Here is a 16719-nt window from a genome sequence, read left to right as displayed (position 1 = left end):
GTGGCTCTGAATTGCACCCTGTTTTAGAAAAAAATGAAACTCTTTGTGGTTTGTATACACGTGATTTTAACGAGAAATCCATTGTTTCAGATCATTGGAGCTTGAGTACTTGGCAAGGAGGAACCCATCATATTTGTTGCCTAAAAGGGGGTGGATTCATTATATTTGGTGCTTGTGTAGTGGAGAGAACTAGCATGTGAGATATTCATATTCTTTGTATTCATATTCTTCAGGCAGTGACATCACCTACTGTACTCTTTTCTGAGCAGCTTTTTACTTTGGAAAAATAATTTTGGGACTTATTTTTGATAAGGTCAATGCAGAGCATACAGATACATTTCCCTACAAACAGTAAACCATTTTTTCTCATTTTCCTCTAGATGGCACCCACTTACTTAATTTTTGAGTTTTGTTATTTTATAGACTTACGGTGACATGGTTTCTATGATATTGCAAAGTAAAATGCAGCATTGTAGCTGATATTAATGTTGTTTTGAAGCATATCTGCAGTATCTGGACATATGCTATATGGACAAAAGTATTTGGCCACACCTGTTTTTCAGGGTTTGGGCTAGGCCCCTTATGTCCAGTTAAGGGCAATCTTAATGCTTAATGCATACCAAGACATTTTGGACAATGTTATGCTTCCAACTTTGTGGCAACAGTTTGGGGAAGGCCCTTTTCTATTCCAACATGACTGTGCCCCAGTGCACAAAGCAAGGACTATAAAGACACGGTTTGATGAGTTCGGTGTGGAAGAACCTGACTGGCCCGCACAGAGCCCTGACCTCAAACCTGACTGGCCCGCACAGAGCCCTGACCTCAACCCCATTGAGCACCTTTGGGATGAACTGGAACGGAGATTGCAAGTCAGGCCTTCTTGTCCAACATCAGTGCCTGACCTCATAAATGCTTTACAGAATGAATGGGCACAAATTCCCACAGAAACACTCCAAAATCTTGTGGAAAGCCTTCCGAGAGGAGTGGAAGCTGTTATAACTGCAAAAGGGGGATCAACTCCATATTAAAGTATATGTATTTGAATACGATGTCATTACAATGTAATGGTCAGGTGTCCGAATACTTTTGTCCATATAGTGTATGTACAGTTGTGATTTTGAAAATACCCCATTAAACTTCATTATTGTTTGATTAATTAGCCAAAAAAATTAAAAAGTCTATAGAGAACTGACATGATGGCAAGTAATGTGAGCATTGAATAGAGGGCTCTGCAGCATCCAGGAAGTAAACTTAAGTGAAGACTTCCGTAAATTACTGGTACTGAAACAGCAGTGAAAAAAAAGAAATAAAATTAATAAATAGACATCAGTATGGAAGCAGCATTATGGTAGTACTATTAGCTAACGAGGAAATGTACCTCACTAGCTGCAGTATGGTACAGATATCAACATTTATCGCTACTAAACAGTGACACGGACCTAGCAATGAGGTTCTGGAATAGACTTGGGGAGTGAGAGTGAGTTTGGGGAGTTACAGGGCACCCCTGAGCCTCTAGAATAGTCATCATAGAACATATGCAGTGTGTCTGGAATTCCATGCAGATGGTGTGGAAGTGACCTCTGCACTGTGTAGTCAGTGGTTACCCTTCTTCAGTTATTTTTGGTGTCCAAAGTCCTCCTCATATTCCAGAGCACTGTGAGTAGAATCCTGTTGAGGTTAACACCCTCAGGATTAAGGGCAGAGAGAGAGGGAGAGAGAGCGACAGAGGGAGAGGTGGGGGAGATTGCAGATACCATAAAGAGGAGGCTGTATAAAAGAAACCCAACCCAAATCAAAATTTGGCTAAAATATAGATTTTGACATTAATCCAGTTGCACTCAATGTATTGGCATTGAACTATGGGGTCCTGTCAGAAATCAGGATTGTACAACATAGGACAAACATCCCACAGAAACCCTGCATGCAGAGTTCTGCAGAAAACATGTTGAACCTGTGAAGAAAGACTCAAGACAACATATACAGGACTAAATTTTGTTTTGAATATTTTTAGCAAGGGAAACAAAATGAGCTCCTATTTGGTAATAGTGAAAGTCTTACTGCTTAAAAGGGAAGTGTATTAATACAGTCCTATCTCTTTGTAATAGGTAAGGCATTTCTGCTTCCTGTTCGCATATCTTGTTTTCCTGTGTATGAATGTTTGCTTGACTGAAAAACAGACAGAGAGTGAGAGAGAAAGGTGGGCAGTGATTGTTGGTTCTTAGTTTGGGAGGAGCTTGTAGGTGTGTGTGTGTGTGTGTGTGTGTGTGAGTGTGAGAGAGAGAGTGAGAGAGAGAGAGAGAGAGAGAGAGATAATAACGATAAAGAGAAAAGATAAAGAGAAAAAGCAACACTAAGAGAGACAAAGACAGGACAGAGGAGGTTGTAAATGCACATTCAGAGAGCAGCTTTGGATATTATCATTTTTGTTTGGTGACCACAGCACATTTTCAGGGAATAGTGCTTGGATCACTCTAGTACTTTCCTTGAATTCTCTTGACTGGATGTAAAGAGACAGACAAGGTACTCTCCCCAGGGTGTCTGTGTGATGTAGCTGTATACATCATGCAGAGCATACCCTGACATATCTCAGCTGACCACAGCGATGTCATCTCTGTACTCCTCCAACAAAGATTTTCCCCACACGAGGATGTCTCTGTCAGACTCTTTGTCTTCTCCAACCATCAAGAGCTTAAGGGTAAGAGAGCAGCTCCTTTTCTCCTTTCTGCAAATGCTGTGCCTAACCTCATGAGCCAACCAGTGTGTGTTAACATTGCAATGTGTTCACACTAAAGAGAACACACACAGAAGTGTGACAGAAAAAATGTAGATAACATAATGGTTACAAACGTTACATCAAGAAGCTTGAAATTCAATAAACATTTAAATTGAACTTCAGTTGTTCAATTCTGGGGTCAACTTGCTGCACAATTTTTTTTTTACTGAATTTGCCTAGTATCCTCCAGACAGCACATTCTAATTGTAAGAACATAAAGAACCACAGATACAAGACAATAAGACTTAAATATTGAAATTTTTAAAAAAACTTTTTGTCTCAGAATGTCTCAGCATAAATGTCTTGTACTGCCAAGTTGCCAGTGGTAGCTGGAAAAAATGACAGCCTTTTGTACATATAATCTTATCTTCTTACCTAGCTTGATTCATTGTAAATTTAATTATTTGATTTAGGGAGTGGTATTGTTGAAGGTTTGTAGAGGGCTGCATTGTGAGACAGTGGACAGGCTTGCAGGTGCTAGTACAAAGGTAGGGATCATATCAGATATATGAGGACATTGACTTGTCTCACATCCCTACAAGGGCACAGTTTCCATTTGTAGTAAATGCTAAACACAGTCATCCTCAGGTCTGAAGAGTTTGTCTGTGACAGGTATATTAACGTCAGTTTAGTTTATACTGTGGCTTCTGATGGCAACTGCTGTTTGGCGAGTCCAACGGTGGACAAATAACTGAATCAGGGATCTCAAGCAGGACAGATTTCTGAAGATTATTATTATTATTATTATAACGGCTCTGACCATGTCCCAAACACACTGAAAATTGAGTAATTGAGTAAATGTTAAGTTAATTCTGTTATAAACTGCACTTGCATGTTCATGCAGACATCTGCACAGTTACTCTAGGACGTCATTGAGTGCTAGTAGTATCTGAGTATTCATTCATATATGAACATTCCCCTCTTCATAATACTCTCCTGGGCAGGGACACCTTCTTCAGGAATGCAAAGTGCATACAGCAAGGTGAGAAGCAATGGAGGCAGTAAAAATGTTCTCACTCGGCTTCTCTCTCCCTCTCTTTTTCCTCTTTGTTTTCTTCTGTGTTCCATGATCTCTCTGTCACCCTTCCCTCTATAACTTCTTGCTCTGTGTCACCCCCCCCCCCCCCACACACACACGCACACTCTCTCTCTCCCTCCTTCACTCTCTCTTACTCATGCCCTCCGTCGCCCTCACTTGTGCTGTCATAGGTCTGTGTTACCAGGGTTCTGTACAGGGTCACATGTGGAGTTTGATCTCAGACCATAAGAGATGACAAAGCTGACACTGACAAAACAGAGGGCTCATACTGTCAAAGCTTAGAGCCACCTTTACATCTCTGTCTCCTCTTTGGTCTATCGGCCTCAGGAGGCTGAGCCAACAGAAGGAGATAGAGCCACAGACAGATTTGTATCTGGGTACTAAGCTGGCTGGCTGTTTGACTAAGCAAGGTAGCCACACCCAATGAGGTCTGATTGGGGATAACTACACAGAAAGATGTGAAGAGCTCCAATTAGCTAGTTGCTTTTAGACCCCTTCATAGACACAGAGGAAGCTTAGGGCCAGAAAGAGTTGATGTACATAAGCAGGGCAACAGGATGTGGTTGACTTCTATTGACTTTTTTTTCTCTGGGAAAATATCTGACACGAAACATTCTGCCCATTACATTACATTACATCACATTAATTCGGCAGATGCCCTTATCCAGAGCTTCCAGCTCATGAGAACAACTCTTATGTTGTATATCACTGATGGTTACAGGATACTATGATTAATTTGATAGTAAAACATGAGTTAGAGATAAAGATGTGTTTAAATTTATTTTAACAATATTAGAAACACCAATTTATCCACATTATTTATTTGTATTGTGTGTTTCTCTGACATGTCATTTTTCTTTTGTTGGCAGCACAACAGGATACCCAGGTAAGCCACTTTTATCTTATTTTGGTGCCACGTAAGATCATGAGAAATGAATTTTCTACCTGTTATTTTGAATTTAGGTAATGAAGATTTTGGTTATGATTGAAAGAAGTTGATTTTCCCTGACACACAATCAAGGCGTCAGCATCCATCAACAGCATACACCATGAAGGCATTAAATCAAATCCCCTATACTGTACGGTAGAGTACACAAAAGGAGAACAGCACATAGTATGTTGTCTCTTGTCTGCAGAAATGACTCTCTCTCTGGGGGCAGTGTGACAGACAGAACACTGGGTAGGACCAGCTCCTACACCACACAATCAGAGAACCGGCTGGCGCTGCTGACCAAGGTAGCACATGTTGCTGACTCCAGGGACTATAAAAAGGTACCCCCTTAAAGGGCTCCTACTTTATTCCATGATAGAGGTTGTGTCAATCTACACTAGAACATGGTGGAGTCATTGGTGGCTGGTGATAGGGCAAACAAAGACCTTACCTTTATTTGACAGCTGTCCTGAATGTGTTTTTGACTGCTATGCACAAATGACAAGTGTCACCCATAATCTCTGAACCCTCCTTTTGGGTCTTGCAGATGTATGAGAATGCCTTGGCTGAGAACAAGAACATGAAGTCCAGCCTGGAAGGCAGAAAGCAGGAGCTGCTCAGGATGCAGACACATCTAGAGAGGGTCACACAGGTGCTGTTCAGTGTCATTGATCCTTCTAATTGTTGTACACCTGGTTCTCTTGATCAATTCATCACCTTAGTTTCCAGACATGCCTTGAAGCCTCCATTAATTTACCATATTATCAGGCAGCCTAGAGCATAGGGGAGAAAGTACAGCTATTTAAACTTCACACCAGAGCATTCAAGAGGGTGGACAATGTGGAAAGTTCAGAGATTGAACATTTCCTTTAGCCCATGTTCCCAGGAAACAGACATGACCCTATTGTCAAAAATCTAATCAGTAAGGTGTTGTAAACAGTAAGGTGTTGTTTATCTAAAGGCTTTTAGAGGATAACAAAGGGGATGTTTTTTGATTATCGTGTACTTTTGTCTACCAGAAACAGGGGAGAATCCCTGAAAGATCCAGTTTGCCAGTGGAGACAGAGAAATTGGTACATATACCTTATTTGCATACTTATTACTACCACTGCATTGTTGTAGGAGATTTGGCATTTAATTTTAAGCTTTTCCACAGTGAAACCTGGTTTCTGCATGCTTTTTCTACTCACCCCATTTCATTTTGTGTAAATATTCCACTCTCCTTTCAGATGTATACTATCCATATCCCTCCTCTGTTCCTCCATCTGGACACCTTGACATCTTTATCACACTATGCACCCTGACTTCTTTCTTTCTTAACCTTTCCAGTTAGCTTCATGTAAAGGTGACCTCCAACAAAATTCGTGGTGTGTTCATTATTGTTGCTATCCCAGGGAATACATGCCGATGCAGCACAGATGAGCCGTGTCTTTGCAGTCCATTTTAACTCCACCATGCAACAATTACATTATACAGAAATATGGTTAAAATGGTTTTGCGTGTGAGAGAAACTTGTCCCTCCTATTTCAAGGAAAAAAGGGTCCTGCAGAGTAAAATATCAAAAATGGAGGAGGAATTCAAGGTAAGGTTTGAGTTAAAGAGCAGTCCCACTGTTGGGCTGGTTATCTGTATTTCTTATACATTAATTTTCTTTGCCAACACCTTTATTTAGATCAACTGACAGTTTATGTTTGACATATGATCCATATAGCTGGATTTATACCGGATGAATTCATGATGTACACCTTGTTCAAGGATAACAGCAGCATCTCTCTTGGGACTCAAAAAATGTTTGGTAGGATTAGCAGACAACATCAGGTAGTGGTTTCACAGTGGTTTCTTTTGCTTACTTCTGCATAAAGATGCATAAAGATGATGAGTCACTAAGTCACACTTGATGTGGCTTTCGAATCAAACAGCAGTCTGTCCTCTTGAACAGAAGGAGGTGAGAATTCACACCTTAATGTTAACTTCAGAATCCAAAGACAACCACATATTTTCAAATGAGAACAAGACCTGTGACAGGAATACTCTACCTGCATTCCTCACCAGCTGATGCCAGGGGCCTCTGCCACTCATTTGCCTCCTTGACTTGCTGTCTGGTCACTACCACAGCAAGATCCTTTATTTGAGACAGGTGGCAAAGGAAGTGCAACTTAAAGCCTGTTGCAGAACAACAGCAGCCAGAAAAAAAACAGTGAATAAACATCTGCATGAGAGTGAGTGAGAGCTCATCTGAGATTAGTGCAGGTCAAAGAGCTGTGGAACTAGATACAATGTCTGAATGAGAATCATTCAGGCAATTATTACTGTGGGGTGTCAGAGATCCGAAGACAGCACATGCTTTTTTTGCTTTCTCTCTTTGAAATTTCTTTCACATGTTGTATTCTGATTATATCCTATATCACCTTCTGATGTATCATATTTGGTGAAAAAGGGGTTAGAAATTTATTTGGGCTCACATTGTTTAAATGCTGTTCACATGCTGCCTCAAGAATACGTGATGTAAATTTTGTTTTGAACTGCAGGTCCCAAAATTTCAATATGCAGCTCTGAGTCATACAGCTCTAAGGGACAATCAGCTCAGTGAAGGAAAACTGATTTTTATTGAAAACTAAGACTACCAAAGCCAAAAAATAGATTAATTGGAGCCAAATCCTGTTTTGTGCACACTCTTTTTCATGTGTGGGTGTAATGCTACCAGATTGCCTTGTCGCTTCATGCAGTCACTGCTTAATATCAGAAACTCTAAGCTAGTTCAATAGTATGCAATTACAATACCTTTTTATTGATTGTTTAATTATGTAAAATAATCCATAGCACTGTCTATTAGCAAAGATTCTGGCAGTCACTTCTTCTGACACAAATCTTTGCATCTTTGAAACAGTAACACATTGGTATTGGGGCCAGTGAAAGAGTGGGAGTGTGTTTTGCAGACAGGTCTTTTTTTCAGCTTGTTTACTGGAGGATCACAGACAGGTTGCCAGCTGTAAGTAGTGTGGACTACAGTATGTCCTGCCTAGGATGTCTTTGCTACAGAATTTGTTTGCCAATTCATCGCATTGAATTCAAATGTCTCTGATTCAGTCGGGTTTCACATGACATCATTACCCTCTTTCTGAGATAAAACAGATGCCGGTTTGAATGCTGATGATATATGTGAAACACCTTTCACTGTCATCTTTACTCACACTCTCATTTTCACTCATTTGTCTCTCTCACTCTCTTCTCTTCCCAGCACCTACCAAAAAATCATCCATATTAGTTGTCATACAGTATAACCCACTGAGTTAATGTTAATTGTTTTGTCCACATACAAGTGAACAGCCTTGACTAAACATAGGAGTTTTACTTGCCCTTGCATGCTCTATGGATAAGATTGGGCCTTTGTGATTGCAGTTATTTTTAACCTTGCTTCTTATCATGGTAAAAATGCCCCAGATTCTAGAAATAGATGCACAGAGCAGCACTCTGTAGCTTCTTTAAAGCAGGGCAGGCTTTGTGTGTTATGTATGTATTTGTTAACGCTATTCTTATTGTTCTCACTTTCTCTGGCATGCATGCTTAATTATGGTTCCCTGTAATGTTTTTTTTTTCCCCTGTGTTCTCTAAGATATAACTGTGATTTGTGATTAATGTTTTTTGGCCAATGCATTCATAACAAACCAGCCATCACTTTTCCCTTCTGTTGACTCATGTATTCATGGTTCATCTTTTTCCTTACCAGAAAAAAAGAAAACATAAAAACAGAACTTACCTGTGATTTGATCACCTGGAAGTGTTAACGTGCATGTGTCATTCTGACTGTCTGTCTCCTGTAAACCCCTGCAGGAGCTGACGGAGCTCATCTCCGAAAACCAGAGACTAAAGGATGAGAATGGTGCCCTGTTACGTGTTATTGGCAAGCTGTCCAGTTGATAGGGATTCTGCACGTCATATTTGATGAAGCCATATATGGGCCCCACCTACCGGCCAGACACTCTCTCCATAGCTCTGTGTCTGTCAGCCCTGACCATCATCCATCCGTTTCCACACTGCTCATTCCAGTGCTGCTGAGAACCGAACAGGACACTAGGGAAACTGCAGAGGAGTAGCCTTAACGCAAATACATGCAGGAGTCTGTCTCCAAGCCCAAAGCCATCTGACACCACCATCTTGCAAACTGAAGGACATGTATGGTTTAAACTCAGTTTTGAATTAATGTTGTCATGTGTACTTAACAGAGGACTCTTTAATAGGTTCTATTAGACTCTAGCAATCACGTTATCAAAGATAACGAGAGAAAGAGAGGAGGATGACAAAGAGATCATAGTGATAGTAGGTTAACAGGTTTCTTTGTAACAAGAGTACCTGCATCATTATTTAATGAGTACTTCATGGGTTTTTGAATATAATTAATTATTTATTCATTATTCTTGTTTTTATGATGCTTTCTCTATCTCAAAACTTGAATATTGATTTCTTCATAGTACTTTACAGCTTTTGTGCAATACAGTCAGTAGGTATGCTTTAAATACAGTGCCATCTAGAGGCAGCCAGATGTGTTTTGGCCCTGATTGCAGGCTCACAGGGAAACGGCACTACGAAATTGTGGAAAGTGTAAAATAGCTGGCAGCAATATAACTGATATGTCAACATTTCTCATACTTTAACAAAATTAGCACACTCAGCTAGATGAATCAGAGGACAGCGTGAATGCCTTACACATGTTTGCTTTTGTTACTGAGTTACTGAGTATTTTGTGCAGCATAATTGTGATAATGCCCTTTGTCACCCACACAATAATGAAAAGTAATATAATATCTAACTCTAGCATAAATTATCTAACTCTTGCATTAATATATATTATATAATAATATATTATATATTGCTTAATGTGCTGGTGGTGGTATAATGATAAACAAGACTGAATCTTTGAACGATACCTCGCAAGGTGAAATAATTCAGAGTGAAGCAACTGCACACACAACTCGAGACAAAAATAGTTAAAAGGCCTTTATTATTTCATCTGTATGTTTCAGTAGTTGATTACATGTATGGCAAATCTGTACTAAGACATTGTATATTTGGTTCCCCTGAAGTCTTTGCAAGAATGTCTGATACAGTGATGTTCATTAATACTGGAGAGCTGGTGGCTTTCTGTGAGAGGAACGTTTGCAAAGTGACCCCTCATGGGGTAAAACATGCGATCCACAGAGGTACAACTACTGACATGTACACACCCACAAAAACAACACAGAGACAGGACAAATCATCTACAGGGAAGAACACTGTCTTTTCTATTAAAAAGAATATAAGAAAGAGAGAGAGATGGCGAGAGAGAGTCAGAAAAATGTTCTTTGGAATTTTATTCTACAGCAGTGATAAAAGATGATGGAAAAGAAGGAAGACTCCAGCGGTTTCAGACAGAAGAACTGACCATTTCGGCAGTACGCATTGAATCTGTGAGTCCACCCCATGGTGGAATAGCAATCATTTCAATGTGAATTCAAGAGACCGCTATCCACTGCATTGCAGACAGACACCGATTTGGTGTGCATTGCAATGACGAGGTAAAAGCCCCCTCTCTGCAGTCTTTTAATGCACTAGGAGGAAAATGCTCAAATGTCTCACCTATTGGTCCTGATGCATAATCCATTCTAAGTGTTGACATGCAATGCTGACAGATGGAGAGTTGCAGAATCAGACCAAAGCTGAATAAGAAATTGAAATGCAGATCAGAACAAGTAAACTAGCCAGAGAACAAATTGGACCCAAGAGAATATTACACTACAGAAAAACAAAACAATACAGAAAGAAAACTATTTTCAATATAACCTGCAAAGGACCATGTTGGAATCTTGCTTTCAATATATCTACCTAGCCACCTTAAGTCGTCTCAGTCTCAGACACAGAGCTCTTGTGCATGGTAATCTTTTTATCTACAATTTCAACAAAAAATATCACACTAACAGTCCCTTTACATATGCTATGTATATACATCCATACATGCATAGAGACAGACAGACATACAGTGCATTAATGAATGTATATCATAGTCTATTGGAATGGCTTGTAACATCATTAATGTATCAAAAAACAACAAAGCCAAAAAGCAGTGCCTCTTCACATTGTATAAATCAACTGTACAGACTTCACTTATTCATGGCCCAGTTGTAAAACAACTAATCCATTATATTTGACCATATCAAGAACTGAGTCTTCTTTTACAGTATATTATACAATGACTAACAGCAGTGAGCCTTGAATGTCCAAGCTTGAATTAAAAAAAAAAAGTAAAATATATACCCTTATTGAACATGTTGATATATTTCACTTGGTCCAATTATTTTATACACAATTATGACAGTGGGTCATTCCAATTACAGCAATTCTGTAAACATTTAAACATAACAAGGATGTCACTCAAAGTGGCACAAACCTTGAGCAAAATAAAATAACTACATAATACAGATGTAACATTATGTTTTCATTGCATTGCATGCTACTTAAGCACCAAAAAGAATGAATTGCAAATGGACAAGATCTAACAGAAATAAAATGAAAGGCTGCCTTTTAACATCACCATCTCCCTTGGGAAAAACAAAAATAAAAAGGTGATTTTGCTGTCACAGAAAAGAGCATGGTGTTACCCCTTGCTGGCTTACTAAAACGGTTCTTGTAGGCTTCTGCTTATTCACAAGATGAAGCAATAAATGAAATGTTTAAACTAGTTTCTACACAGATGACCTCTGAGCTGTCCATACTCAGGGCTTATGGCTTCATTTTTTAATATTCAATAAACTGTATACACATAAACATATGCACATCTGTTGTTTAGTCAAAAGCTAAACATGGTATGTAGCATTCAATAGGAAACAGAGGATGTACAGCACACATAATACAACTCTTTTGTAAGATATACAAGGGGGGGCTCCAAGACTTGAGGATATATCTACTTGGCTCGGCACATAAGTTATGGCACCTTATGGCTTAACACCCATATTTAGCTAGTCCATTTAAAAATATCTTGAAATAACTCCTGTTTACGGCAGAAGGCAACGCTAAGTGTGAAAACACACACGCACACACACAAAAACAAACAAAAAAACAAAACAATTGAGATAGTAACTCTACAGTCACAAACCACTCCTTTGAGAATCCAAGCTGTTAACTTACTACCAGAAACATGAAACTGTAGTACCTATATATGGATATATCAGTCTATCAATGTGTAATGTTCCAAAAATGACCTCTTTGATGCGATGAAAAGTCACCTTATTATTTTGCAAGGGCAATTTCAGATTCTAGACAAGTAATCAAGTAATGGCTTATTTTATTTAATTATTTCTTAATTTTTTACTTGGAACCCCCAATATATAAGCAGATGTCTTTGATTATTGTTTGTTGACCTGCATAGCAAACTAAATAAAAAATAGAGCAGTTTTCACAAAATATAGCTGGCATGCTACAATATACTCTTAAATTAATTCACACACAGAGCTACACAACACTCTTATAGGAAAGGTGGGGACAGAGTCAGAATATTATTATTACATATGTATATTTTTACACTCTGTCCCATACCCATCTTGAAAAGTACAGAAAATATACATTTGGAGAATTTCTCCATTTTATTATCAAAATGACAAATGACACACTTACACAATATATTTGCTCTTCTTTAAAACATGCGGCTATTTACAGTATTGTATAGAAACATGCAATATTAACAAATTTCATCTATGTATATATTTATAAAGAGATAGAGGGGGTGGGGAGCAAAACTATGCACTAATGGATTGCTTGATTGTTTGTATGTTGTTTTTCAGTTTTCCTTCATAACATTTTTTCTGGTTTTTTGAGCTATGGAGAAACTAAACCATGAATGAAAATGTGAAATCATTTGTGGTGGAAGTTGAAGTGTTTGTCATCATTTGACACATCATTTCACTCAAAGTGCTTTTTAGTCATGACACCTTCAGTAAGACTTGACTCTTCAATTAGAATCAATAAAAAATCCGACCATTCCATTATATTTTTTTAAAAAGGAGCCATCTGCTATGATCATCAGATTCACAGGCTAGTAAAGAGTACAATGGCTACCCAGCTTGTCATACTTACAAACTGGTCCTGAACATCTAAAAACTGTTACTTAACTAGTACCTTAGCATGGCATCATCTGGCTATGTGTCATCATCACTTTGGCACCAGACAAGGAACAGTCATGTAGGAACAAACTCATCCTTACATAATAACCTGTCTCTTTTATTTGCACACAAAAAGAACTCCTCTCCAGCGTTACCAATCTAGACAACATTTGGATGAATCGCTTAAGAAATTCTCTATATTTTCTATCCACATTGAAGAATTTTAATAAAACAGTCAGATAAAGTCTAACTTTCTGTCAGGTGTTTTTTTTTTCGTACAGTAATTGGTAGATGTTGAAATGCACTTTCTACAAACAAAATGGTGCATGTCAAACTGGATTTCTTATACAAAAAACATGAGAACCCAGGAATGAAAGATGAATAACTGGCAAATCAGCACGGTGGTCTGATGGACCACCAATGAAAATGTGATATGTGTGGTTCTGCTCTTTCCACAGTAAATATTTTATATTCTATGAAATGTATTGAAACATGTGATATGTGTGCCTCTCCAGCCTCCACAGTCAATATTCTCTATTTTATGAAATGTATCAAAAATGTGGCATCTATGGTTCCATCTCCTGAAACTATAGAAAATATTGGCTGTGGAGACAAAGATTGCCATTATGAAATGGAGATTTTCTTTATTAAATGTACAAAATGGGAGTCTTGAAAAATGTGAACACATTGTTTGTTATTTTCAGGTGGGGCATCTCAAGTGTTTAAGCCTCACTGAAATACAAATACTGATTGAACTCTTCTTTCAAACAAACCCAGATAGGCTTTAGCCTCTCTTTTGGCCACAATGAGTCATTCTGAAACCACTGAAATGACTGCTTCACTGTTGCAAGCTAGATGTTGGAACACAACTTCTAATGCAAGGGCAGTGGTGCTTTTGGCTAGCTGCAATATCTATAAAAGAAGACACACACGGGCAATGGATCCATACGTTCATACATCACACTGTAGCAAAACATGTGCCAGAAAGGTCAGTTCACAAATTGGCACTGTATAACCTGGATTGGAATTTAGTTAGTGAAGGGTTCGTAAAGGGCAGAGGACATTTTCATACATATTTAAAAGACAGAAACATATGATTGCTTCAACAAGTCAAAAGACAAATTTGGAAATAAATAAATAAGCAACAAAAAAAACTAAATATAAAATGAAATTCTCTGAGAAGCAACCACTTCACTTTGTGGGTGTTTGTTTTTGGGGTCTCTCAAGTGTGAAGCTAATTGCTGATTTCAAATAAAAGACACCAACCAACAACCACTGACCTAATAGATGGGGTTACCCAATAGTTCAGAAGAACCTCAGTGGTTCAGTGCTTATTATATTTGAAGGATTTTCTGAAAGACAGATATACATATCACTTTGACTCTGTGAATTCATGCTTTGTGAGAGTGGTCAGGACTTATTGTCAGTCTGAAGGCATTGAACTGGCAGGTGGTAGACTGTAGGCAGTAAAATAGACACCAAACAAATCTCAAATTTGCAGGGTCCTTATTGTAAAGTCTTTAAGACAAAGGTTCACTTGGCCTTTCATTTGGAAGACGTGGTTCCCCAACAAATACACAAAATCATAGATTCAAAAAAATAGACGTGTCAGCTGATCACATGATCTCTAAATCTGAAGGCACAGGGAGTTGTGGTCATATTACTGCCTCAGAGATGCAATCGTCCTCAGCTTTTTATGATAATATTTCATTGAGTAGTGATTTGGCCTCAGATTTATGAAAGTGAGTGAAACATTTGCACGTTGGTCTCTAAGAAGGGTTTACATATTATCACCTCTTTGATTACAGGAAGACACAGGGGGAAAAAAATTAGTATCACTATGTGTGGTTGTGAAATTGTGTTCACTCGGGAGAGTTCATAGATACATGTATCTTTTCTTTTCCATGCTTTCATCCCAGCCTGCTGTCAACATCCCAAACAAAAGAATGGAGAACAAATCACAAAACTGGATTTGGTGTAGTAAATGAGAACATCTTAAGAGCGATTGCATCTCCATAGCACACATTACAACATGGCGCCCCTGACTGCACTTGGCAAACTTTTAGCAGAGTAGAAAGAGCAATACTGTGAGATGACAACTATTCTACGATAGTCATAAAATACACCTAACCCCCATCATTTGCAGATTCTTTTTGCCTCTTTTGTAGATTTTAGTGCACAGAAAACTTGCCTCAAGGTTCCAAATGACAAATAACATCCAAAAGGTACCTTTCAGCTGAATGAATAAACTAATCTATCCATCTCCTGCTTGGTGTACATGTGAATCAAATTATTAAATCATTTGAAGTTAAAGAAGTGTCATTCAATGTCACTAATAATCTTCTACTATTATGGTTTATGTTTTCTTTTTTTAGTGTTTGACCATGTCTGTTGGTAATCCACGGAATTCATGCAATATGGGATATTGAGTTATTTGCTTAGCAAGTTATCTTGGTGTTGTTGGGGGGAGAGGAGTTACTTCTTGCCAGCCAGAGCTGCTAGGGTGGCATCCACCTCCTCTTCGGGCTTGAGTGGGTGCCACTGGGCGATGGGGCGGCGGGGGTTGGCCAACATGTCGGACCAGTGCCTCAGCTCTGTGCCTGTTGCCTTGCTACCGACAAAGATCTTGCCGATCGCATCATTCTTGCCAATCTTGTCATAGTCAAGCACTGTGATCACCGCTTGTATTTTCTATGGAGGAGCCAAAGAAAGAGAAGAATTTTGCATTATACTCTGATTACTTACATAGATAACGGAAAGGCATGCTAAGGTATGGATTGCCCTGAAATCACTGTGGCATTTATTCATAGAGAATCAGGAGATGCATATCTCTGCACAGAAAATGATAAATGTGCTAAAAAATTATACATACAGCTCATTGATAAGCTGTAAATTTTACTGGTTCCATGGCCGGTGCCAAGCTGAAGCATCTGCCCTGACAACTTTATAGATTGAATCCATAGCTAAAACATCTCTAACATTTAAACATGCTATCCATCACCAACAAATGACAGTCAATATACATATACAGTCATTGCAATATTTCACTCTTTGTAACTGTAATGTAAAAACCTTAATTAAATTCAAAGGGTTAATTTCTAAAATCAAGATATCATCAAACAATTAGCAAATTAGTCTCTGTCACTGACTCTACACTAAAACACGATACATCTCTGTACATTAACGTACCTGCATTTGCTCCAGTGGGATCTCAAAGCTGAAGGACTCGTTGTAGTAGGGGTTCAGTGTGTTCTTCTTCACTGTGGTCTTCTTCTTCTTCAGTCGCTTACCATTCTGTAACAAGTGGATCTTCACATAGGGATCTGTGGGAAAAATCACATGTTACAGTTAGTGGGACAAGTGGATCAGATGCCTGCCCAGATTTCATGCTAAGGGTGAGTGTTCTGCAACTGTGACTCCTGGACAAATAATTCTGTGAGAAAAGCTATTGGCCACCAGGCTTTGGGTGGGCAGGTGGGATTTTCCAGGGCAATTTACATTTATTCACAGTGCACAACTTTGTACCACCCATTTTATGAAATAGGATGGTTCATAAATTACGTTTGAATCCCAAAAATGGAAAATCGAAATTGAAAAACTGAGGTGTGCAAAAAAAATAAATAAATAAACATTCAGTGCCCTGATGTCTGAATCAGTCCCAACTTTCCCCATTATGCTTGCTACTTTATTGTATGGAATCATTGTTTACATTTTCTGTTTAGTATAGATTTCATAAGAAGGTGTTAATAACCAGGCAATGACATGTGCAGTGAGTAAAGATGGTATTTTTGGAACAGTGTGATAGCTGCTACCACTGCACCACCAGAATGGCTAGCCTGATAGAGGT

At 38.7% G+C, this 16719-nt stretch overlaps 1 protein-coding gene across 7 annotated transcripts in view; it reads right to left on the bottom strand.

Moving 5' to 3' along the window:
- Positions 1 to 12032: 12032 nt before the first annotated feature.
- The window catches only part of LOC118779166 (synaptotagmin-2-like), a 51467-nt gene continuing 46780 nt past the window's right edge, over positions 12033 to 16719 (bottom strand). For 5 of the 7 annotated variants that reach the window (XM_036531120.1, XM_036531121.1, XM_036531118.1 and 2 more), the window contains 2 exons: positions 16062 to 16195; positions 12033 to 15563 (listed from right to left, as the gene is read on the bottom strand). In XM_036531120.1, coding sequence (XP_036387013.1) covers positions 15348 to 15563; positions 16062 to 16195 — 350 coding nt within the window. In that variant the 3' untranslated portion in view covers positions 12033 to 15347. The remainder of the gene's footprint in view (positions 15564 to 16061; positions 16196 to 16719) is intronic. The other 2 variants (XM_036531116.1, XM_036531123.1) reach the window with 1 other exon arrangement.

This window comes from Megalops cyprinoides, chromosome 6 (genome assembly GCF_013368585.1).
Source record: "Megalops cyprinoides isolate fMegCyp1 chromosome 6, fMegCyp1.pri, whole genome shotgun sequence".
Classification (NCBI taxonomy): domain Eukaryota; kingdom Metazoa; phylum Chordata; class Actinopteri; order Elopiformes; family Megalopidae; genus Megalops; species Megalops cyprinoides.
This window is presented reverse-complemented; position numbering and strand designations above follow the sequence as displayed.